Source organism: Pangasianodon hypophthalmus, chromosome 26 (assembly GCF_027358585.1).
Source record: "Pangasianodon hypophthalmus isolate fPanHyp1 chromosome 26, fPanHyp1.pri, whole genome shotgun sequence".
Classification (NCBI taxonomy): domain Eukaryota; kingdom Metazoa; phylum Chordata; class Actinopteri; order Siluriformes; family Pangasiidae; genus Pangasianodon; species Pangasianodon hypophthalmus.
In genome coordinates, this window is record NC_069735.1 from 6637085 (window position 1) to 6664409 (window position 27325).

The 27325-nt window shown below is 39.5% G+C and overlaps 1 protein-coding gene across 6 annotated transcripts; it reads left to right on the forward strand.

Annotated features, from left to right (window-relative positions):
• Positions 1-3571: 3571 nt before the first annotated feature.
• LOC113537481 (immunoglobulin-like domain-containing receptor 2) lies at positions 3572-27325 on the forward strand. 6 transcript variants are annotated; one of them, XM_026931963.3, is made up of 10 exons: positions 3572-3731; positions 6092-6424; positions 9697-9816; positions 15206-15262; positions 17014-17160; positions 18377-18556; positions 20063-20215; positions 20926-21127; positions 21650-22364; positions 24474-27325. In XM_026931963.3, exons 1-10 carry the CDS (start codon positions 3617-3619, stop codon positions 24507-24509), a joined length of 2058 nt encoding a protein of 685 aa, XP_026787764.2. In that variant the 5' UTR covers positions 3572-3616; the 3' UTR covers positions 24510-27325. The 6 variants fall into 6 exon arrangements, with proteins under 6 accessions (XP_026787764.2, XP_034156135.2, XP_053086098.1 ...); XM_034300244.2 differs by having other exon boundaries at positions 25795-27325; XM_053230123.1 differs by having other exon boundaries at positions 20099-20215.

The following is a 27325-nucleotide window of genomic DNA, read 5'->3' on the forward strand; positions in this document are numbered from 1 at the left end:
GCCAGTGTAAGTGCAGACAGTGTGTCTTATGATGTACACTCCTGGGCAAAAAATGGACCAAGCCCATAATGGCAAATATTAAGTTTTTAATGGTCTTAAGAACAAATCATTGGTCAGAAAATTAGCAAGAATTAATATACCTATACTACTTGTAAGTTCCTTTATCTATTTGTTTAATTCTTGCTAATCTCCTGACCAATAATTTGTTATTAAGACCACTAAAAGCGTCATATTTTCCCATTTTAGGCTTGACCCATTTTGTACAGATCCATTTCCATTGTAAGATGTATTGCTAAGACTGGGAGAGGGAAGGTGGCTTATGGCGTGGATAATGTATGTACATCAGAAGTGTGTGTGCACCACAGTGACTTGTTGAGAAAAAGAAGAAAAATGTGTCACCTTTTTCCAATGCTGGAATTTTTTTGGACTAGTTTCAGGCCTTTGGTTTTTAAGATGTCAGGCTGGAAATTTTGCTGAACACTGGTTAATGATATTAGATCTTCTGTATGTCCCTCGCCCACTGCATCAGGAAACACAGCTGAACAAAGGCATGTCTAAAACTGCACAAAATGAGCTGCTAGACTGTATGTTGTTGACTCTCAGCTGCCTGTTACAGTTAGTGTTACTGTAAAAGTTCCCTAGGTAGAAGCTTATATTATAAGCTACTGCGTGGCAGTCTCTCAATTTAATTTTGTTTGTCGTTATTAATGTCATTGTGCGCCACCGAAATAGCGCCCAGAGCTATCATCTAATGTTACTGTTCAAGGGAAAATTATGGCATATCAGCTCACATTCCTTTTGTGCACTTATTGTAGTGGCATGCAACAGAGTTTCGGGTAATTTTAACAGCCTCATAGAAAAGGAAATCTAGTTTACTTTGGATTCTGTGGCAAACCTGCCAGACAGTTTATTACTGTGTGTGTGTACACCTAGCATATAGGTGCACTTTGTATGTATCCAGTTACTGACTATAGCTCATCTCTTGCCATGCAGAGTCTCTACTCTGTCACTGAAAGGGGACCAGTGTTCAGGCATTCTCATGAAGGGTACCATTAACTCTATAGTTGACTACTTTTAAAGCACTGAACATGAGCATTAATGCCATCATTTACTTATGCTGTATAACATCAATAGTGGAGCTGATAGCAGAAAATTAAATCTCTGGCCATGTTCTCTCCTTGAATTGCTCACACTCTGGAATCTGCAAGCACATTTTTAGAAAGCATTCAATCTGGAGAATGACTACTAAACAGTATTTTTATGTAAAGGGCCGGAATATCTAAGAAATACTCAGTTAATACAGTACAAGGGAGGCATGCTGAATAAACAAACTAATTTGTGTATGTGATTCTTAATATACAGTGTATTTTTGGTAATACATTCTGAAGACATCATTCTGTTTATTCTGCTCTTGTATAGATTTTTTTTTTTTATGGAACCATGACTGCAGCATGCAAGTTGTTTTACAAACCTTCCTTCATTCATTCCTTCTGTCATTCCTTCATTCATTAACCAATTCGTCATGATCAGGGTTGTGGTGGATCTGGAGCCAGTTCCAGCAACACTCGGCGCAAGGCAGAATTCACCCCTGATGGGACACCACTCCTTCACAGGACACCATCTATACACACACACACACACATTCACGCCTAGGGGCCATTTGGCATAGCTAAAAAGTGGAAGGAAACCAGATAGCCCAGAGAAAACCCACATGAACCTTCTGGTTTCCTCCCACTGTCCAAAAACTTGCAGGTAGGCAGATTGGCTATGTTAAATTTCCCCTTATGAATGAGTGTGTGAATGAGTGTGTGAACGGTGCCCTGCAGCGTACTGGCATCCCATCCAGTGTGAATTGTGCCAACTTGCACCCAGTGTTACCAGGATAACATCTGGATCTACTGTGACCCTGATCAGGATAAAGCACCTACTGAAAGTGCGTGACTGTCCCATTATGCACCACAGAACATAAGTAGATAAAAAGCAAATGGAAGGTGTCAAGAGTTGAAGAACAGTGCTGCTTCTGCTTCAACACTGTAATGCCACCAAAGGATGAGAAAGTGACAAGACCATTTATTTGCATAGTTCATGACAAAGTTAAATGTTGATACTAAAGCCTTACACCGATCAGCCATAACATTAAAACCACCTGCCTAATATTGTGTAGGTCCCCCTTGTACCACCAAAACAGCTCTGATCCATCAAAGGCAGGGACTCCACAAGACCTCTGAAAAATGAGGTTTTTGCTGTGCTATCTGGTGGGGCCTCCATGGATCGGACTTTTTTGTCCGGCACGTCCCACAGATACTCGATTGGATTGAGATCTGGGGAATTTGGAGGCCAAGTCAACACCTTGAACTCTTTGTTGAGGAACGATTTGAGGAACATTACAGTTTCTGCAGTGTGGCAGGGCACATTATCATTGCTGAAAGAGACCACAGCCATTAGGGAATACCGTTGCCATGAAGGGGTGTACTTGGTCTGCAGCAATCTTTAGGTAGGTGGTACGTGTCAAAGTAACATCCACGTGAATGCCAGGACCCAAGTGTTACCAGCAGAACATTGTCCAGAGAATCACACTGTCTCTGCTGGCTTGCCTTCTTCCCATAGTGCATCCTGGTGCCATCTGTTTCCCAGGTAGGTGATGCACATGCACCTGTCCGTCCACATGATGTAAAAGACCAGGCCACCTTCTTCCATTGCTCCATGGTCCAGTTCTGATGCTCACATGTGCATTGTAAACGCTTTCGGCAGTAGACAGGGGTCAGCATTGGCACTCTGACCGAACTGCAGCTACACAGCCCCATACACAGCAAGCTGCGATGCACTGTGTGTTCTGACACCTTTCTATCATAGCCAGAAATAACCTTTTCAGCAAATTGTGCTACAGTATCTCTTCTGTGGGATCGGACCAGATGGGCTGTCCTTCGCACACACATCAGTGAGCCTTGGGCGCCCATGACCCTGTCTCCAGTTCACCGGTTGTCCTTCCTTGGACCACTTTTGGTAGGTACTAACCACTGCACACCAGGAACACCATACAACACCTGCTGTTTTGGAGATGCTCCGACCCAGTCGTCTAGCCATCACAATTTGTCTCTTGTCAATGTCGCTCAGATCCTTCCGCTTGCCCATTTTTCCTGTTTCCAACACATCAACTTCGAGAACTGACTGCTCACTTGCTGCCTAATATATCCCACCCCTTGACAGATGTGATTGTAACAAGATAATCAATGCTATTCACTTCACCTGTCACTGGTTTTAATGTTATGGCTGATCAGTGTATGTTACTGCTCTTTTCTTTTATACTACAACTTAAGGAACGTGCTGCAAAAGCATCCATTCTGAAAGTAAGTTATTCTAACGGCTATGCAGTAGGGTTGGCCTTTATGAGTTTTGAGTCACTGGCTAAATCCCAATTGGCTCCGTACTTCCTGTATACGTGAACTACATAGGCTTTCAGAGTAATTGCTCGCGCGCCCTAGGTAGTGCACTACATTATCCGCTAGAGGGGTTGTTTGGGACGCAGTCCACAGTGAGCGCCTGCTTGTTCCCGTTACAAAGTTCCGTTACTCACACACACTCCACACACACACACACACACGCGCGCGCGCGGAGGATGAGGAGAAGGCAAGGAAAACATGTTCCCGACTTCTGGACGGATTATAACACGTCGAGTGTTAAAAAAATGTTTTTCCTCCTGAACTGGTGGATTCCAGTGATAACTTTTACAGGTAAGTTTTACTGGAGCTGGTGTTTATATTCTCTAAAGATAAGCAGCAGGTTGTTGTGCAGGTTACTGAAGCTAAAACACACACACACACACACACAGAGTTTGAAAATATCCTGTGAGGTTAGAGCAGGAGTCCAGGCTTCATACAGGCTACTGTGTTTCTGTTCATGACACACCCTTTCATTTCCAGACTATTTGTTTAAACCTAGTCATGTATACAATAACTCAAGACAATGTTAAGCTTTTAAACTGATCAGCAGGTGTAAAATTATTATTATTGTTGTTATTGTTATTAAGTATCATTCAAAAAAAACATGTTATAACATTTATAGTGTGAGCCTTAAATCAGTAAATCAGTAAATCAGACTTCCATTATAAAGACATTTTAAATAAACATTTTCAGTTTGTTTCTCAGTACAGGGGAAGTGTAAGAATTCTTGTCCAGAGTATTCCCACATAATACAGATGCAGTAGATTAAGATCAAGTTAAAAAAAAAAAAAAAAAGCTCCATATAGAGTGAATACTAGTTCATGTGTTGCTTTTTCTCGGAAAACATTTTTGTAGAGTTTTTATGTAGAATAAGGAGGGAGAGATGAAGGGGACTTCCTGTCCTCATTGTTTACAACTCATCCCCATCATGTCGTTAGTTAAAGCATTTTTATTTTATAAAAAGCTCTTGAAAAAGTCTTTCCAGCCAATTTTTTTTGAACAAACATAAATATCTCGTAAATAGTGGAACCATGGATTCACAAATAGTGTATGCTCATATAGTTCCCTGTAGGCCAGGTGCATCTCACACACACACACACACACACTGATATATCTAGAAATATTTAACTCTGTTCCTCATTGCTCATCCTCACATGGCCTAGACATTCCCCTCCAGATGTTTTTAGGCGTGTATGTTTTCCTAAAACCTCCTACCACAGTGTGATAAGGATTATTATATACAGAGGTGGCTCAGTAGCTCACAGGGGTGTGAGTCTGTTAGTATGGGCTGTTTGCAATTTTCTTCACTCCATTATATTTAGAAATTTATTTTAAGGTGCGAGGAACCTCTTGACAAATCAGCAACCGTTAGCCCCAAGTAGTCGTCAGCACACTTTCAGCAGTAAGGGGCTGTTTTTGAGTGTGGCTGGTTGGGTGGTAATAAGCACGTCTCAGCAGTGCTGTAATTGTGCCTTTTATCAGACAGGATGAGTAAGAGGGTGGAAGCTTTGTCAGCTTTTCTCTTTTTCCCCACGTTTACATTTCTTTCTGTACCTACACACTATTATTTTTTTATGCATCTCTTGTACCATCTTGTTCTTACCTACTGCCATCATGTACAGTTCTTTCTAGTAACGGACTCTCCCTTTTCTGGGTCACGAATGCACTGTGGTGCAAAGTGTTTTCTTTTTCTCCTCTTTCACATTCTGGCCTACTCAATTACTGTCATCACATGTTTTTGCTCACTCATCCACCTGCTACACACCTCCCTATTGCTTACTTTACTCGTGACCGTTTTTCTTGTTTTCTGTCTCAGTTTTCTCTTGAAATGTGTCTTGATTAATTTTCATTCTTTTCCATGTCTATATCTACTCTCCCCTTTAGACAAGTCCCCTTGCCTTGCACTCTTCTTTCAGTCTTTTTTCTTTTTCTCTCTCCCTTTTCTGTGTGATGTGTAGTTTAGCAATACATGTTATACATTTTCTTTTCTTTTCCTCCTCGTTCACATTCTGATATACATTCTATAGCCTAAGGTTTGTGGACACCTGATCATCACACCCATGTGTGCATGTTGAACATCCCTTCCCAGATTTAATCTCTCCCTTCCTGTTAAAATAACCTCCACTCTTCTGGGAAGGCGTTCCACTAGATTTTGGAGAGTGGCTATGGGGATTTGTGCTCATTCAGCCACAAGAGCATTAGTGAGGTCAGGCACTGGTGTCAGGTGAGAAGGCCTAGGGCACAGTCAGTGTACCAGTTCCTCCAAAGGTGTTGAGGTCAGGGTTCTGTGCAGGTTCTTCCGCTCCAACCTTGGCAAACCATGTCTTCATGGAGCTCAGGGACATTGTCATGCTGGAACAGGTTTGTGCCTCTTAGGTCCAGTCTAGGCAAATTGTAATGCTACAGCATACACAGACATTCTAGACAATTGTGTGCTTCCAGCATTGTGGCAACAGTTTGAGAAAGACCCAAATATGCAAAGCAAATAGGAAAACTCCACTAGTTCAGTAGGAAACCTTTAGAGAGGTTTACTTTCTAACACCTGAGAAATACATTAAAAGGTTCTGCTTACTTAAATGTACTTGAGATATCTGACTCAGAAAAGTGAGGGTACACACTTCTTCATATTGTTCTCTTTTTCTGTCCCCCAGCTATACCATGGTGTGAGGCGGTGCAGGTGAACATCCGGGACACGCGCCGTTTTGCCCTGCTTTTCCAGTCGGTGGTTTTGCCATGTCAGTACACAAGCACCTCTACCCAAACACCAGTGGTGCAGTGGTGGTACAAGTCATACTGCCATGACCGCACACGTGACGCGTTAAGCTTTCCAGAGTCTCTGTGGGTCAGGGGGTCTGAACTGGGGGCCTACTCCCATCTGGACTGCAGCGACAGCAGCCGGACGGTTCGGGTCGTGGCCTCTGGGCAGGGATCCTCTCTCACCATTGCTGATTACTACAAAGGCAGAGACATCTCCATTATCAACAGTAATATGCTTTTATTTTTCCATTCTATTCACTTGTAACTCTTGTTCTGATAATATTACTGAAATGCTTTTACTCTGAAGTGCTTCTATTTAACTATTGACTGACACCAACTTTTTAAATCTCTCTGGCAGTCACATAATGAGGAATCCTTAGAATCTTTTTAAAATTCTTTGAGTTGCTCTGGTTTACATCACCTACACTATTATCAACATAGACCGAGCGATTTTTCTCTGACTTTCCTTTTTATTCTAGAGGGCTCTTGGTAAAGTCACTACGTAGGTGATGTAAACCATCCACCATTATTCTCGTTCCTAGCACTTTTTAAAATAAAGTTACACCCATGTGCACTACTGTGGATAAATATAGAACGGATTTTTTTATTTAAAAAAGTTATGTTCATTTTATGTGGCCATCATTCTTTCTCTTTTTGTTTAAATAATGCTAATCAGGATAGCAATGAATGGAGGCTATTCTTACTACTAAAATGAGGTCATGCTAAATAGCAACTATTCAGTCACCGTGAGTAAATCGGTCGCTTAACGGATCTATGCCTACAGTCTCAATGATTACAATTCAGAATGTAAATGGACAGTTTTGCATATTGTAATGTGTGGCCGGTGTAATGCGTACTTCATAACCATAAAGAGGTACAGTTCATTGCACTTGCTTTTGTTATAATGGTGTATTGGTAGTCAGCGGTGTACACCAGGAATGTAGTGTTTGAGTATGTACTGTGACTATTTACTATACAGTTCAAAAGGTTTTTGTTTCTGAGTCATGTCTTGGGGGGGAAATTTTTAAGTTTTTGTGGTTCAGACAGTCATCATCAAGCCTATCAGAAGATTCTTGGCTAAAAGGTGTACTCAGGTGTACTTTTGGCAAAAGTTGATGAAGTAGCTGTTTTGAAACTCAAAATTTGAACAAGTACAGACTGTTTGTAGCAGGTGGTGGCGTGGTTTAGCATGGATCTACAGAGGGAAGGGTGTTTGTGGACAAGCTAGTGGGTTAATATTGGTGGACAAGCTAGTGGGTTAATGTTGGTGGACAAGCTAGTGGGTTAATGTTGGTGGACAAGCTAGTGGGTTAATGTTGGTGGACAAGCTAGTGGGTTAATATTGGTGGACAAGCTAGTGGGTTAATGTTGGTGGACAAGCTAGTGGGTTAATGTTGGTGGACAAGCTAGCGGGTTAATATTGGTGGACAAGCTAGCGGGTTAATGTTGGTGGACAATATTAATGTTAACGAGCCATGTTTCCCACATATCTTGATGTGATCTCTGGATCTGTCCTTTCAGTGTTCCTTCCAAAGACACATCCCCAAAATGCATGGGAATGTGGTACTAGGCAAGTACGCCTGAAAGCTTGGGCAAGGGAGCGTTCTTAATTGATAGACATGATTAAGAGCCAAACAAGTATGCATCCTTGTGCTGATTAGTTGGATGATGGTGGATCACATAATTTGTCTTTTTTTTTTCTGTGATTTACGGCAGTCAAATTCTGTTTGGTAGTCTGTTGCATTTCGCTGGTGCGTAGGGCATGGTAAAGTCCACTGAGTGAGGCATCTGGATCTGTTCCAAGTGTGCTTAGCATTCTTAACTCTGCTGCTTGATATATTTGGCATTAAATCTTACTCTCACACTGTAGCTGTTTTTGCTTGCTTAGCCGTAATCCCAAAGTTTCCCTTCTCTCTCAGTCGTGTCTTTTTTATTGAGGATATTTATGGGCAGTGGTTCCTCTGGTGAACTCGCAGCTATGCTCAAACACGCCGAGCTTAGGACAGCACTGTGTCAAACTCACATTACTGGACGTGTTTGAATCCTCTACAGTTTACGTAATGGGGAATAATTTACAGAGAATGCATTTCTATTTCTAGTCTTGCTAACTTGTATCTGACTGGATGACTCAGCTACGTTTGTGGTGGATCTGTATCCATGTCTTGGATCAGAAAATGAGTAGCTGGCCTGAAATGACTTTAGTCAGCAAAAAAAGATTAGTAGATATTTAGCAAGTTCCATGTATGTTGTGAATGCATGGAGCTGATGTCTAGGGGTGTGTCCCACACAGTAGAGTAGCTTCTGTAACCTATTACGTAGCTAATTATTAGCCTGGTAGCTCACAAACACAGCTCTTTCTTGGCGTTTAAATCCAATGTACACTCAAGGTTTGTTATCAGAACCTCTTTGTCCCTGAGACTAAACTGTATGAAGACTTGAAAATAACTTTTAACCGCTAAAACGCATTCATCGACCCCCCACACCACTTTCTGAGTTTTAGCAATTGACCAACATATAAATTTACAATTTCTCTTAGGTAACTGATTGACAGTGTAACAAAAAGCACTGACTTGTGAACAATATTCTGTAACATTTAGCTCAGTATGTGTTTAATATAATGTAACAGCTGTCCATCAAAGCGTTATAATTTGCCTTACATTTACCTTAAAGAAGTAGTAACAACCCAATGTATCTATGAAAGTATGTAGGTGGTAGGAGACTTCTAGCGTATGGGAAATGCTCTAATTTTTAGTTTTTATTATAACATTGTTATAAATCCTTAACGTTCAGTGTGGTATGATTCCAAACATTTTGGCCTGTGTTATATTACGGTTCAATTAAATTTAACTGCATAGCAGATTAGAAAAAAAAAGAAAGAAAGAAAGAAAAAGGATCCATCAGATTTATTACTATTTAATGAAAACTTGGACTTCAACTATAGCATGTAAATCCAAACTTCAGCACTAAGTCTGAGCCTCGCAGCCAGGCTGCACTTCAGTTCCCTACAGGAAAGGCCTTCCATTGTAATGTTGAATGTTTCCTTTCCTGAAATAGGTCTGTTTACTTATTATGAGGGAGGATCTGAGGTGCCCCCCTGCCCCGCACCCCCTGCTCCGCATGCATTTTAACCGATAACTGAGACATTCCAAACTCCTCCTGCTACTCCTCCTGCTTGTCCTCTCTCTCGTTAGCACATGCTCCATCTTTTCTCTTTTACTGTTAATGCCATAGAACAGATCTGAATATTATAACACATACAGTACACACTGTGTGCATTGTTTCACTTTCTGTCATTACTATTATCCTTTTATTGTTCATGCCCTTTTGCATTTATGTGAAATGAAAGATTTTATTTAATGGCACATAGATAGATATGGTCTTTCTTGTTGGCTTCGAGTTCAACCTTTGTATTGAATTCTTCTTGAAAACAGAACATTGTTTGGTTTGAATTTTGCAGGAAAGCTAACTCTGGCACGTGTTTTGCGTTTGTGTTTTCCAGAGGCTGACCTGCGCATTGGAGAGCTGCAATGGGGTGACAGTGGTGTTTATTACTGCAAGGTGGTGATCGCTGATGACTTGGAGGGTCCGAATGAAGATCATGTGGAGCTCCTGGTCCTGGGTGAGCCGCCGTATACAGAAAATAGAAACCTATTAAGAACTGTTCCACTGGATAAACATTATATCCAGCTACTGTTCTCACTACAGTAGATCATATATTATGAACAATTTTATTTGTTAAGAAAACTCATCATTCATGATCATTAGGGTCACGGTGGATCTGGAGCCTATCCTGGGAACACTGGCATGAGCAGGAATACACACTGGATGGAATGTCAGTCCATCATAGGGCACCATACACACACACATTCACAAACTTGTTCACAACTAGCTACAATTTATCACAGGCAATCCATCTACCATGTTTTTGGGATGGTAGCTGTGGTGAACGAGGTACTATATATAACTGCAAGCATTCACAGTGGGAAAACAGATATAAGATATCTTATGCAAGACATCTTATAATATATATAAGCATGTAAGTTATGCGATAAGATATGAAAAATCTTGCATAAAATTAGCCAAGTTATCCAACTGCTATATGTGTTTACATTCGTTACAGACCCTAGTTATGTAGTATTATCTCACCATCTGCTTATTAGGCAAATTTGTAGTGAGATATTAGCTGTTCATTAAACATGCTAAACATATTAGAGCAGACATTTTCTTTATATAGAGCTCTTCTTTCTATGTGAGCAGCATGATCTATTTTCTTAATCACCAGTACATGTTATAGGGATTTAGGAGGACACTGCCATCAAAGACTAGTGTCTTGGATACACCAAAACACAGGAAGTGAAAAATTCCAGCTATCTGCTTAGGATGTAAGGTCATGCTTTGAGAACAATTTCCTCTTCCTCAACCACTAAAAAAAAGACAAAAATAGCTAGAAGATTACTGATACCTCACTCTGTCTTCACTATGTTTTTATTTTAATATGATTGTCCATGTTAAACACAGGATATTTATCTTCTCATAATTTTTGCGTCGGAACAATATCAGCCTGTCTTTCCCCTCACACACTTTCAGACCCATTACACAACAACTATAGGCAGGAGGAGAGACGCCATGCACTTTTGCCTTTTACAGCCCCAGTGAATTATAGAAGCAGCTTCACAAAGGGCTCACTGGGAAACCACTGTGTTACGCAGTAAAGACTCCACCTACTGTGCTGAACAGCATGATTTACTGCTGCACCTCATACCACAGTTGTTTTGATGGGAAAGGAACTTTTCTAGTGGGTTTTCAGCCTGAAAAACCACCCTGAAGAGCTGTACAGTGAGTTGCATTGTGTTGCAAGCGAGTATTCAACAAATTTGAAGTGAAATTAACTGGCACTATACAGTTGAGGTCAAAAGTTTACATCCCCCTTTCAGAATCTGCAAAATGTTTATTATTTTACCAAAATAAGAGGGATCATACAAAATACATGTTATTGTTTATTTAGTGCTGACCTGAATAAGATATTTCACATAAAAGATGTTTACATATAGTCCACAAGAGAAAATAATAGTTGAATTTATAAAAATGACCCCGTTCAAAAGTTTACATCCCCTTGATTCTTAATACTGTGTTGTTACCTGAATGAACCACAGCTGTGTTTTTTTGTTTACTGATAGTTGTTCATGAGTCCCTTGTTTGTCCTGAACAGTTAAACTATCTGCTGTTCTTCAGAAAAATCCTTCAGGTCCCACAAATTCTTTGGTTTTCCAGCATTTTTTGTGTATTTGAACCCTTTCCAACAATGACTGTATGATTTTGAGATCCATCTTTTCACACTGAGGGACTCATATGCAACTATTACAGAAGGTTCAAACGCTCACTGATGCTCCAGAAGGAAAAACCATGCATTAAGAGCCGGGGGGTGGACTATATGTAAACATCTTTTATGTGAAATATCTTATTCAGGTCATCACTAAATAAACAATAACATGCATTTTGTATGATCCCTCTTATTTTGGTAAAATAATAAACATTTTGCAGATTCTGAAAGGGGGATGTAAACTTTTGACCTCAACTGTATGTCATGAATATAGACAAAATAACCCATAATATTGAGGTGGGAGGAAAAATCAATATAGCTTGCAAAATTATTTACAAATAAAAAAAAAACACAAAAGTTGTGATTGCATTAGGCCTTCTAAGAGCAGGTGTATTTATATTGAGATCACGTGAATCTACAGTCTCACACATTGACTCTATTGAATTTATGTGACTTTTAAAGGCAACTGGTTGCGCCAGAATGAATTTAGGGGCATCACAGCAATGGGAGTGAATACTTATGCAATCACAACTTTTGCATTTTTGTATAGATTCATAACATGTAATCTCAGTTAAGTCCATTTTACTTCCAGGTTATTATACTACAAAATGTGGAAAAGTTGAAGAGGCATGAATACTTACGCAAGGGACTGTATGTAATATACAAAGTCTTCTGTAGAAGTTGTGAAGTGTCTGATTGTCAGCTTAGCTCTCACTGAAAACACTAAGACTTTGGATTTCTCTGTCTTAGAAATGTGTACGGGTTGAACTTTTATTCTATATGAGTGATTCTTCGGTTCTTAGGAGCATCAACAGAAATTTTGCAGAAATTCAGTGTATCAGATGGAGTTGGTGTAATAGGCTCATGTTAAGATCTTCTACACATGTATGTACCCTACACAGACAGGTCTAAATGTGGTTGTAAAAAAAGCCTGAATGTGATGTCACATTCAAGACAATGAACAGTGTTTAGCTGCCAACCATTCTCATACTCGAGCATCAGCCACTTGTCGACATGCTCCCATGGCAACAGAAGGACGTTCTGTGTCTACCAGTGGAGGATGACGTGAGGATCTATTATACAACCGTGAATGAAAGCGAGCGAGAGAGAGAGTGAGCAGGAGGGAAAAAAACAGTAGAAGAAAAAAAGGGGGGCGGGGGGATGGGGTGTTTGGTGTGAGGTTATTTCAAGTACGCTCTCTAAACCAGGGGTCCTGCTACATAAAAATCCTGGCTTTAAAATGTCCAGACAAGCAACTAAAATGGCTGAATGGTGACAACAGTCACCTTTTAACACTAAGCCATTAATGATGTTTTGTTTCCCATTAGCTTCACCATTAATGATTAGTTCATGACTATAAATAAGACAATTTGCAATGCTTATGTTTTGTTTTCCACTAGCGCTTCAATAACTACATTGGACTAGCGTCACAGACTCTAAACAGAAGAGACACCTGTTTTGAATGTGACGCAGGGAGAATAAACACATACTTTTCTGTCCAATCATCTTTAATCATTCTGTTTTTGTTTAAATGAGTCATGTAGTCAGTTCGCTAATCAGATCAGAGGGCAAATGAAGTGAAAAGTCTGTGAAAGTCTGATAACTCTGACCTAACCTCTCTAGCCCTGTAGCTAGCCTTTGATCCGATGAGCTTCCTTCAGCAAAATAATTAATGCATGGGCATTTTTATGTGCAGTTTTATTTTTTTCATTTCATGTTCCTCGGCTCTGCTATAGTATTTTTCCATGTACTTGGTTTGGTCCGCCAGTTGACAACCCCTGCTCTAGACTGACTTGTTTACAGCAAGGGCTTTTTCTCTCATTTACGTTTATTGCTGGGAGAGGCTGCAGATGAGCTGATAAAGTATCATGTGATGCAGTAATGACCACTGGTCAGTATGAGTATGATATGAATCTCTTTACTCAAAACAACTGTCTTTTACATCTACCAGTGCTTCTCCTATCTGAAAGCTGTTCAGTGTCTTAGCCTGAAAGGTCTCTTAAGGAATTGTAAGGAGTGGCAGAAGATCTCGAGAACAAACCTGATTGCGAAGGAGCAGCGGTTTCTTGTACATTGTGTAGTCAAGCTAAAAAGAATTACATCCCTGACCTCAGGATAGAGAGCAAATTCCAAGCCCTGGCTGAGTTAAGCCTTTCTGGCTCTAAGCATAGACTAGCACTGCCCAGGAGGTCCAGGATCAGATCTGTATATAAGCCTCTTTCATGTCCGTCTGTTCTGACTTTGTTCGGCTTGTTTTGCTTTGAACACCCGAGCAGTCTGTCCCGAACAGCACAGTACAGATCAAAGATTGGTACTTTTGAAAGAAGACAAGGAGTAAGACTTTGTGGATTTGTATGTTTGATGTTGGTTTGGTTGCGGTTTTTGGGTTGTAGTGCTCATGGAATGAAATGGCTTATAGCTTTACCTAAGTATTTTCATGCCTAACTCCAGAACTTCATGCACAATTTCACTTCAACCCAGCTCAAATCCCTCACAATTTTCTTTTCTCTGCACACAGAATCGAATTATCAGTACTGGTGTTTTTTTACCATCTTGCTGGATCAACAGTCCTATCAAAGAAGAGTATACAGATATAAAGGAGTACCTATAACTGAGAAAGAAATACATTGAAATCAGAAAGAATTGAGATTTTGAGATTTTATATGAGATGGAATAACAGCTTCAGTTAAGAGCTGAGTAACTTTAACAACCTCTAGAAGCAGTGACGGACTCATGAGATAAGTATAATTATGGTTAATAATAGTTCACGAGTGCAGAGTAGACCACACCTTCTGGTTTTGTTATGAGGAGTGATTTTGAAACTGTAGAATGTACACAGAGGGGAACAGGATGTGAAAATTTCATCATTTAACTGGAAATGAGAGTTGGGAATATTTGGAGTATGGGAGGTGTATGAGAAAGGTCTGGTTTCATAACCGTATGACCCGATATCACAGGTTTGGGTATAAGCTTACGGCGTCATATTTTGAAAGAGCATGAGCAATAATACTGCAGCACTGCATGTTACTTGGGTGAGGAAATGGAGTTGTTAAGAGGATCACTCCTGACATTCAATGGTTTATTAAAACAATATGGAAATGCAGTGTAGAAATCTATGTATATCCGGGTATGTTCCCTAAACAAATGGTGGGCTAGTCTAGTCTGGATTTTAAAATTTGTAGCATTTTTGTTTATATGAAGTTATTTTTCTCTTTCGCATATCTTTTGGATTTCCCTATCAGAGTGTACGGTCATACCGGTACATTACCATCTACTGCGAAACAAGACAGGAGAGTCATTTTTTTTTTTTTTTTTTACTGAATTTGTATGGTTGACAAACTCATTTTTATGTGCAACCAGTGGAAACAGTCTTCAGTGAATACTATGTCAGTACATCTCCGTTATTCGCTGACTAAGCTGAAGCATCAGTCTAGATTTATTGATGAGACATGTTATCTTTATTAACACAATCATGCATGCAGTAACCCAATATATACATAATAGTGCACAATTTGCCAGATCTGTCTTCTACAGGTAGGTCATCTGATTCTTCCTTCCTCTTTAGTTTCCTGCTGCATGCAACAGCCACCAAATTCTGCCAACACTCTTCTCAAATCTTATCTTGCACCTCTTTTTGGCTGATTAACCTCTGCTCCTGTTCCTCCTCTCGTTCTGTCTTTCTCTCCAGGTCAGACAGGGGTGGCTGATGATCTCCTGCCTGAGATAGATCTGGAGATTATGCCAGGTATGGGTTTTCCCCACCTGCTTTAGTTTGTCTCCCTGATCACCTAACTTTCTTCTCTTGACTGCCGTGGCTCATAATCAGTTCAGCCTAGTCTGTATGTTCTTTCAGTGATCGTTAGATGAAATACAGCATCATTGCAGACCTGCGTCTGGAGATGTTCTTTAATGCAGTGATGGTGCCTAATATTCAGACGTTCTTGAAGACCATGATTTGCTGGATTAGGTGCAGTGGGATTGGAAATCTTTCAGTCACATCAGTAATACATTGTTTACAAAATTCCCAGTATTATCATCCTGATAGACCTGCGCTGCAGTTATACATTTACACAAAGCCAGATCCTTATGTCTGATTTCTAACGTGCTGCTGTATTTAGTTTGATGTCCTTCAACATGAAGTGTTAAAGCTGTGTCTAATGGATTTTACTCAAACTAAAAATGATTCTGGGAATACTTATGACTGTCAGCTAATTAAGCACAACCTTACCACATGTCTTAGACAGAAAGACCAAAAGCAGTGTTAGTACTCAACAGTATGAACATGTATCTTCAGGCTGACTCATGATACATGCTGTATCAGAATTCCAAGTCATTAGTCACAACTGATATAACTTACCAGGGAGTCTTATCTTCAGTGACTGCTTTAGTAATGATGTACAGCGCACCTCCTGGACTGCAGTCTAATCTCCTAAACATCTTGGTTTTGACATCCAAAACTTTCCTGGCTTTGTCCTGAGAACATTCTGTGTAGCTTTTGTTCTGCTAATGTTTAGAATTCACTCACTTATTATCAGTTGTATGATTTATATCCCACACTCATTTATATGAAATAATGTAATGCTCTTTGTGTTCTCTAAAATAGAAATATACTGTTCACAGGTACATTTCCATCCTTTCACCTTTTAGGTCATTGATTTTATGATTTTTGTGTATTGGTGTGTTATACCCTATAATTTGTAATGGAAATATTCCCAGGTCACAGTACTAGGTCAGACCTCTGTAGGTTTGTTTTTTTCCTTGACATAATCAGACTGTTTCTTCATAGTGCTCTCAGAACTACTGTTTCCAATTTTTTTCCCTAGACGGTTCTCTCAGATTGTCCAGATTTGTGTTTGTGGGCATAACGGATAAACCACTTTTCATGATTATTATATTCACTTATATATTTATATCACCATTTTGCTATAAATATATTCTGCATGTTTATGGGAGCTCCTATGACTGTTGGGTAATTATTATTATTTTTATATTTCTACATGACTTTTACCTTTAAACAGTGAAGGAAAGCATGAGCACTGAACTGAACATTTTATTTTAAATGATTATAGATTTGATAACTGCACAGAAAAGTTATTCATGACAGCACGATTTACAATCATTTTTGAATTGACTATAAATCTGTGAAAATTACTTGAAGAACTATAATAAATAAATTCCACGAACTATGAATAAAAACAAGTACATTTGAATCCAGATATTAAAACCACTTATAGAGCTTGAGTTCTGGATATTCCCTGAAACACTGCTTTAAGAATGTAACTATTTTTCTAATCCATGTGGACCTTAATAGGCAGGCACTGTACATCGTGTACCTGTGAAAAGTAAAACTGTGACAGGAAGGCCTTGTGTTATTGTTATATTAAGAATTTCATTCCATTGCTTGTGAGCAGTCCATATTTTGTCTCTGACCGTACGTAATGTAGTCATTATTTTAGGCTTTTATGTATAGTCTCAACACTGCGCTCTTTGTTGCAGAGTGGGTGTTTGTGACAGTTGTAATCCTGGGTGGTGTCTTGTTCTTCGTCCTGGCGGGTGTGTGCTGGTGTCAGTGCTGTCCGCACTCCTGCTGCTGCTACGTACGATGCTGCTGTTGCCCTGAAACCTGCTGCTGTCCTCGCCACTGTGAGTACCTCACGGCCACTCACTCAGACATTAGCAAGTTTTTTTCTTTCCTTTTTTTTTTGCTTCCAATTTGGTCATTTGGTCAAATTCCACCCACTAGCTAGCTAGCTAGCTCTCCTTGATCACATGACAGCTACCATCCAGGGAGGCTGAAGGCTAGTTTGTGCTTCTTCGGAGACTTGTGACGCCACTTTTCAACTTTTCAAAATGCTGCTCATGCTGCATCACAGGGCAGCTGAACACACTTGCAGGAAAGTGGTAGCTGCCATCTTTCTGCATACATGAGCTCACAGACGCCCACGATTGGTTAGTGTTGCTCTGATTGACATGTTAATGCAACGAAGCACAAGGCAGCTGTTCCTTTTCTATAATCGTGCTTGACACGGTGTCACGCTTTCAGCAACAGCATCCAGTGACAAGTGACATGTGAACTGAGATTTTCTCAATTCTGTGCAAATTAGGTATGACATAGTAAAGTGACAGATCCAAACTATTGGCTCAAATGAGTCCTCAGACCAACCCTATGGCACGTGTGGTCTGACTTGTTCAATTCCCCACTCTGAACTTTAGTTCCTACCTGCAATTGGTGATGATTTACTGTTTGACATGCAAAAACTTAACGTGATTTCATCTTATATATATATAAGGTTATATATGACCTCTCATTAAATGTGTATAGAGGCATTAAAACTTGATAAAGAGCAACAAAACTTGGAAGGAAGTAGCAGAAATTGTCTCTGGTGAGTGTATGCAGCTAGTACAGTTAGCTTGCATTGCTAATCTGGTAATGAAGATAGTATGAATCCTTGCATATAACATGCCAATCAATCAATTTTCACACTGATTAGTGTATTATTTCATTTGTGTTTAACTAGTTAGCTTTGGAAGCTATATAAAAATGGAGGTTATTATAACAGCAATGGAGGACTAAATCTGGAATGGGATGTTCAACAAGTGCATAGAGGTGTGATGGCCAGGTTTTTGTTCATGTAGTGGACTATTAGCAGGATTCTGGAACATGGGAAGAGGTTTTGCATGTCTATTTACATAAACCACACCAATTGCTAATTATTGAGATAAGGATATACTGGGTGTGTTACAATATATTTTACAATTCTGTTGCCATAGTCCAAAGAGATGGCCTGAGCTAGTGGAACTTCCATCTCTAAACAACTGTATCCAAAGTATTTTTTTATGTAATATATTTTACCCACAGTGTATGAAGCAGGAAAAGGCATAAAGACAGCACCCTCCACACCAGTAGCAATCTACCCTCCGTACTACATGCAAGGCATGCCTGCCATGGTGCCCATCTCTCCTCCCTCTCTAGTTGAGCCCAAGATGTCCACTGCACCATCCATCGATAATAATATCTCTTCACATCAGCAGTCATCAGGTAAATATTTCACTCATTTTACACAAAATGCAAATTGTTGTGTTTCCACACTTAGCTGCTATTATGTGATTATTCTGATGATAATGTAACTACAAGAGCACTAGCCAAATACACAGTCATGGAGAATCTGATAAAAACTGTCTTGCCATTCTCTCGTTATTGATACACTAACTCTTCCATGTCATCCAACCTTTTTTTATTTTGTAGTGTTTCTACTAAGATTTTATTACACACAAATTTAAAATACAAATGAAAATATAGCTGCAAGCAGCAATGACGGGCCCAAGCACTACGGTGCCTTCGCCACCTGGTGGGTGTATGAGAACAATGCATAGTGAAGCGAGTCCTAATTTAATCCCTCACCATGGCCACACCGTTCGAGATATCAAATGTCTTGGGATAATGTTGACCAAGTTTGGCGACAATCGCATGAATCCCCTAGGATTTGAAAGTTAAAATAATCCTTGGAAAAACAATAGGGCCCTGCTCACTTTCAGTGCTTGGACCCTAAAAACAGTGGATGGAAATGCAGCACTTCAGCTGCATGAGTCAGATTATGCAGCAGGTACCGTGTTCTAAACAGCAACTATATGCTTGTTTAAGCCTCATGAATTGTATTTGGTTAGCAAACAGCTGTGTAAAATGGACAGATAAGAATCAGTTGTATTAAAATTGATAGTGCTTTATTCCTGTTTCATGTATGTTTGCTTAGTGAATGTTATCAAGCAAAGGTTATCAATGTTACTGTGTATAAACACAGCTCCTGATAAGAGCCAGACAGAGAGAATAAAAGCCCTTGCCACTGAATTGTTTTATTTCAAGGTCTTTATCACTAAGCAAAGCAGTCACACTAATGTGGTTAAATGTTTCCAGAGCTGTGGAAAAAAAAAAAGCTGTAAATTTCACTGCAGGGAAGATTCCACAGCATAAATACACTCGACGGCCACTTTAATAGGAACCCCTGTAAACCTGCACACCTGCTTATTCATGCAATTATCGGCCAATCATGTGGCAGCAGCACACTGCATAAAATCATGCAGATACAAATCATGAGTAATGATCACATCAAACATCAGAATGGGGAAAAATGTGATCTCAGTGACTTTGACCTTGGCATGGTTGTTAGTGCCAGACTTGCTGTTTTGAGCATTTCAGAAATTGTTACAACAATTCTCTAGAATTTACACAGAATGGTGTCAAACAAAAAAACAAACAAAAAAACATCCCACGAGATCAGCAATTTCTGAAACACTCAAAGCAGCTCATCTGGCACCAGCAACCATGTCCCAGTCACATTTTTCTCCATTCCGATGTTTGATGTGTACATTAACTAAAGCTCTGGACATGTATCTGCGTGATTTTGTATCCGTTGATCAGCTAATAACATGATCAGGCATATAGGTGTTCCTATTAAAGTGGCTGGTATGAATGTATGTTTGAATTCTGTTTCACTCAAGCATAAAATTCTCAACTTTTTCTGTCTCTCATGTATGCATATGAATGCAGTCCCGCATGCACATTTACACACCATGTCCCCTGTAGTGCACAGTGGGTACCGTCTCCAGCCCACGCCGGATCAGAGTTCACTGAAGGTGCTGCAGTATGTGGAAAGAGAACTGGCACATTTCAACCCTTCTAAGACCCTCAGCAGTCATGATTGTAAGCCATGTGTGGTACTCAAATGTGCTATGTTCACAAAAGCCTCCTAATACAAGGCTGCACTTTCCTTTTCAGCTAGACAATGTTCTCCAGAGCTCTCTTTTTTTTGCTTTTCCCTGCTTCAATAGCCTTCCGATGCCGTCACCATCATTTAAAGTTAGCGCTCATACAGTGACACAGCACGCACTGTAGACTTTGAAGAGTATCTGATTGCTTTTGAAATGGTACCGGGGTTTTGCATGTAGTTTTGCAGGCTGCTTATTCTTTCTGCTAGAACTGACCAGTTATATAACCCTCAGGTTCTGTTCGTAACTGACTCAGGCCATCTCTTTAGATTTCATGGCAATACAGCTATGAAAATTATTTTGAATTTCTATGTGTGGTATTATTTTATACTTTCATTCTTACCATAACCTTGAACCTCATCTTATATAAAGTAATATATCTAATCGAATAATCTAACAGTATATAAAATGTTAATGTTTCTCAGATTAATAAGACATTGAGCCATGTGCATGTTTCTTGTCAGAAATATCAAAATATGAATTGAACAGAACATTAAGAGTTAATGTGATCAGTGACTGTTTAATGACTTTGAATAGTGCATGATACAACTTTGCTTGAGCCGACTGAATATTAATAAATGCATTTTGCACTGAAAAGGTAATGAAGAGCCTTTTAAATCGCATTGTTTTCCTTTTGCTGGCCAGCTTGCAGTATGTCAGAACTTAGCTCCTTACATGAAGCAGAGACAGATTTCCACCAGGCTTATCGGAAGGTTCAGAAGAAAGCACTTCCAGCCATTCCTGATATGGATGACCCTCCAGACATACTGAGTAGACAAATGTCTCCAGTGCATGCTCAAACGTCCGCTCGACATCCTCATCATCGAGTGAAGGAAGATCACCCAAGGTAACTAAGATTTGGGATGTGTGTTGCCACCTCAAAGCTCCATGCTCCCCAGGTTGATCCTGAGCTCAGGTTGTCCCATTGTTCATGTGGGTTCCCTCCCAATTTCCAAAACTCAGTCAGTAGGTGGACTGGTCAAACTGTCCCTAAGTGTGAATGAGAGTGTGTATGTGTGGCATCCCTTCCAGGGTGTATTTCCACCTTGCACCCAGTGTTCCCAGGACAGGCTCTGGATCCACCATGATCCCACAATAAAGTAGTTACTGAAGATTAATGAATGAATCCTAACTCATCATTATATATATATAGCATCATTATATATATATAGCCTAGTTTTTCACCATATAGCCTTTTATCCTGAGTTGCTTATGATTTTTTAAGTGTTCTGATGTTTTGGAAATAATATACTGTAAATAAATTGAAATTATTTATTAAGACTTCCAAAAATATATTAATATCTTTAAGAACGTTGGATTGCTTTGGAGTAACTTGGAAAGGTCAGAGGTCATTGTGATGTTTCCCCAGGTGGAACCCTCGTTCTGAGCACCTGCAGAGGAAGGCTTTCCAAACGAGAGGACGCACTGGCTCCCTGGACGAGCTTGAGGAATTCGCCATGAGCTACGTGCAGCACGGCCGCCATGACAACTTTAGTGATGACGAGGCCGATTACATGACAAGCACAAAACAAAGGCAGTGTGAACACGAGCGAGAACGGCGGAGAGAACGGGAGCTGGAGCGTGACCCCTATCCGTATTACAGCTCTAAACGTTCTTATACTAAAGATGTCCAAGACAGACCTCGTCCTCCAAGTTCTCCTCCTCTACCAGGAAATCCAAAGAGACGAGGTACAGGGGACTGCAATCTTCGCCGGGAACCCAATGCATGGGATCCGAGAAGGCAGGAAGCTGAGAGTGAGCAGGACTATGATGATGCCCTCCTTAATAGCTTATTGGAACGTAAAGCAAAAGCTGGGAGGAGCTTGTCTTCCAAAGGTGGCCAGAATGAGGAAGAATCAGACAGGCCCTCCAAGAATAGCTCTCAAAAGAGCTGCCACAGTCACTCACCTAGCAACAGATCAGCTAGCAACCGACCAGCAGAGGAGGACGACTCGTTGCCTCCATACGCAGAAAGGGAACCAGAACGTTTCCGTGGTGCTATGAACTCCCACCAACCTTTGACCTCCACACGCTCCAGAAAAGAACAAGAAAATAGAGAGGAACTGAGCAGGCCGCGTAAAGTGGTGAGTTATATGTAGGCACAGTGATTACATGAATCTTCCATTAGAGTGCTTGAGAACACTTCAGGGACACTCCAAGACAAAAAAAAAAAATCTGTGAGGAAATCCCCTTAGAATAGTCATATCATATACTAAATGCATTTGCACTCTATAAGATTTCCTCAAAACTGTCATGTTCATCAATTATTTCATGTTTATCTCTTATAGACATTTTATGATGAACAGAATTCGCAGGTTGATTCGGACCTAGGTTTTTTGGTCACGGTTCGATTTGTACCTCGCTTCGACAACAGAAAATAACCTGTACACAGGTAACAAGAACAGGAAGAGAAATGTGCTCTCAAGCATGCATTCGCTTGCATTTGAGTTTTTTCCCCCAAGCCATCTGTTAAACCTTTAACACAGCTAACATTTAAAAATTAGAGACACACCAAAATAAAGATTATTTGCAGGAAAAAAAACAAACAAACCAATAAACAAAAGAGATGGATTTGTTTTTTTTAATTAACTAATTTATTTTGCTTATTTGTTTATATATTAATTTATGATTTAAACTTTGATAATAATTTATACATATTGAACTTAATTGCAAAACAAGGTAATGAAATGATAAAAAGAAAAATTTTGGTTCAAGGTCAGCTTAAGGTGATTAGGTTGCCCAATGGAAGGTTATATGTTTTGGTATTTTTGTATGAATTTTTTTTTTTTAATGAAAAAAATATGAATAGTCTAATTATTGTAACTGATGCGCTAAGAGAAGCCTTTCCTGTCTTGCCTCTGCTTTTCACAACTCAAATCAAACTGAATCAAATCAAATCTAAAACAGACATATGATTATGAACCTGGATTCAAGGCTAACTGTTTTTGCATATTCAGCACTGCTAAAATCCCAGAATAATTTTGTCCACTATGCTCCACTGAGATTAATATTGCATTGGCTTTAATTGCTACACACTGCATTACTAGATAGTCCTGATGGATTTTAAAGTAAGGGAAGCACAGCTGTCTGCGCATCCATAAGTAAAAGCATCGAAAGAAATTTCCATAACCAGGTCGACAACATTAGTATCTTCCACGTCACACTAAAAAGTAGCTATGCTGCTAACTAGATTTCACTGAGGAAGGTAGCTAGACCTATAAATAAACAAAAAAATTTCCCAAAATATTGCAAATAACCAAACAAAATTTTATACTTACAATTTATTTACTATATTTACAAATTACAGAGATATAATAACAACCTATACTAGGTATGGATTAGGTTACTGACCGACTACTGCAACTCCAAGCACGCTGCAAAATATTTAAGTTTGAGATGTTAGTCATGTTCTTTATCATTAAGCAGTTAGTTATGAAGTTCCACAGCTTGGAGACATTCATCATCATCATCATCCAGTCTTCATGTGGAAAAGCCATGCATCTGCACGGGACCCAAAATGGCGTATTTACAGCGCGTTGTCCAACGAGTGTTAATCTTTGCTCCATTAGAACTACGTGAATCTGTCACAGAATCCCACTGAAGCTGTGTGTCAATGCGCTTGTACTGGAGGTGTGTCTAAGGGCTTCCGTGGACATTTTCACGCAGGCTGCATCGTCCACTGAAACCAGTTTGCATTAAATGAATGAACAGCGATATACTGCAGTGAGATATTTGACATTTTGATTCGCTTAAATATTGAATTTCACCAAAAGTAATGAATAATATAGACACGTTGGTACACATTTCATTCCTATGTGGTCTTAAAGCAGGCTGTGTCTACTATGTACTACTGGAACATAAGATATGGATATGGAATATGGAACATAAAATTTAGGTAAACAGTGAAATGAAATCTTATAGAGTGCATTCTTAGGGATCCTTATAGGATTTGCTTATTCTTCAGTTTCTCTTCCCCGATTGATCCTCTATTTTCAGCTGCTTAACGTTTTTTTTTTTCCTTTTTTTTATAAAACAGTGCAGATAATATTGTTTTGAAATAATAATTATAATAATTGACTTACAACCCCTCACTTGCACTATTTTCACAATTTGCTACTAATATTTGCATGACTGCCTGTACACAGCATATCATTTACACTCTTCCTCTCTTTCTCTCTCTTTTTTTTTAACAGAACACACTCCTAAGCAGAGATTCACTCATAGTCTGACCAGCAAAGGCAGGTCTCACACGCACTTGCTCTCCAACCAGCATCTCTAGGCTTCCCACTCTGCGCACTGATCTCCACACTTTTTACGTGCTAATTGGCGGTCAGACATCCTGGAATGCTCCGAGGATTAAAAGGAGGACAAGTATTTATTACAGCAACATCCAAACTGTGCTGGAAAAGCTTGAGTTAACAAAGAAGCTTTGTTTTCTTAAAGAAAACAACTGTTACTTATCTGGACTTTGAGCAGTCAAGAAGCTTATAACTGGGAAGCCAGTGGAGCTAGAGTTTTATGAAGATGAGATCAAAGATTGCTCTGTGGTAGTATTTTATTTGATGGTACCTCCAAACTATTATTCTTCTAACATTTTGAAGTGAAGGTTGATGAGTTCACAAGGAACTTCTGCCACGATACAAAGTGGACGTAATTAAAATGAACTGGAGGGACAGTATCTGTTTATTTGATCAGATAGGACACATACTGTCATTGCAGGAACATGATATAGCATTATGAGTAATGAAAACCTTACAGAGGTTGAGATTGACATAAGCATAATGGGCCTTAATTGTGCACATGGAACACACACACAAGTCTTTGTGATGACACACCAGGATGAGTTCACCCGACGTCACCAGGAGTCCACGTTGCTGTGTGAGATCAGGCACTGGATGACGTCATGTACCTTTTGTGGCGTCCTGAGATTTGCATCCCTCATTGCCACTATCACATAATGTGCCAACAAACAATGCCACGTGTGCTCTATAATCGGGAAAAATGAACTTTTTTCCATACTTTGCCTACGTCTGTTTTAATATAAAAGGAATAGTTGAGAAACTTGACAATTATTAATATTATGCCTTTTTGCCTATGAAGATTTTTCTATTTATTCCTATATACTGTATGTTTACATAGTGCTTTTTTTTTACTTTTAACAGTTGTTATTGCTATATCCAGGTTTTGTTTTACTCTTTATGTTTAATACTAAATCATGTCATTAACTTAACTATGGCTAGAGGAACATGCCAGCTCGTTTTAACCTAATCTCTGTGTATTACATCTAAAATGTGAATATAGTGCACAGACTGCATACCACAGACAAGACTGATATGTACTGAGAAAAAAAAACGAACACCTGCTTAATTGAAACTAACATATTATAGATGTCTAATGGCAGATATTGGTCAGTAATGTTCAAAATGTGAATATACAGTATAGTAGCACAAATACAAAACTACAGCCAACTATTTAATTCATTCCTAATTAGTGACTGCTTTCTCCTCGTTGCAGATCTGGAAACACTGCACGCAAAGCTGGAATACACACTGAATGAGACGCCAGTCCAATGCAGGGCATTATATTATACACACCCACCAACACACACACACACACACGTGACTCCTAGGCAAAATTTAGAGTAACTAATCCACCTTCCAGTGTGTTCATTGGAAGAGGGAGAGAACCGGAAAACCCAGAGATAACTCACAGGGATAACATGTGAAGCAACGAACAAACAGTAACTTATGGAGTTAGGATCAAACCTGAAACCCTGAGCTGTGAGTTGGCGATGCTAGCTGCTCTACCAGCGTGCCACAGACTAACACTAAATATAAAGGTCTAAGCATGAAACACATATATGAGAGAGAATGGCTTAACAAGCCTTTATCCATAATTGAATTCAATTTGCAATGCAGTAAAAAGCAATCCCAAAGATGTTGTGGTCTCAATACTGAATCAATTGTGAACTGAAATACTTGTTTTCTACATTGATAACTCATACCATAAATTCTTCCCTCTAAAAAAATAGTTTCATCTCCAAAAGGATGGATTTTACAGCTTTAGAGTGTAATAATCAAATTCTGTCTGACTGACTGAAGAATTAAACCTTTCAACACAGTATACAGGATTCATGTACACATTTATTGGCTGCCCCAACAACTATCCTAAGACTTCCATTACAAATGAAGTTTCAATAAACGTTCTTTTCTCAGTACTGCGAAATGTCAAAAGACTTCCCATTCCAGTGCCCCTGACCTTCATAAAGCATCTACAGAACACGAGTGATGGAACGAGGCAAATGCATTGCGCCCTGGCCAACACACTCATGTAAATCAGCGTGGCTTTTTTGTCTCATGTGCTTCGTATCAAACCTCCCGCATGAGAGTAAAAAGACTGTTGGATCCCAGTCCCTCTAGTCCTATGACTTGTCAGTGGTAAACACACATACAGTATATTACTATAGATGTGGTGTTTAGAGATTAGGTTTAAAATGCTGGAGTGTTCCTTTAATGTATTCAGAAAAAAAAGGTATGTCACGTTAAATCAGCGTGTCTAATGTAAAACCTGGTGTGAGGCGTTTATCTGTCCACATGTGCTAGGAGTGTTGTGCTGTCAATGAGAGCGTGTTTCACTAAGAGTGACTCATGCACTGAGAGTCCTTGTCTATTGTTATAACATAATAAGTGTCTCTCTGACAGACATCTCAATCTAGCAGCATACAAACACTAGGGTTATCATGAACAGACAAATACTCAGGCATATATTAGCTGTATAAGAATGACAAAAATGCACTCACTGCTTTCATAACTCTTTATCTAATATCTAATCTGTGTTAATGTCACAAAAGGGAAAAACTTTCTTAGCTGTTCTGTGACGTACATGCTTTTATAATGTACCACCTTTTTTTTTTTTTTAGAACAGTCTATCCCATAATGCCATGCTGATTTATTTATTTTGCTACAGAAATGCTTTCTTCAGGTAGTACCCCAAATGTACTGCACATTCTTTTCCATCCAATAAAAAAGAGCTAAATTTAAATCCA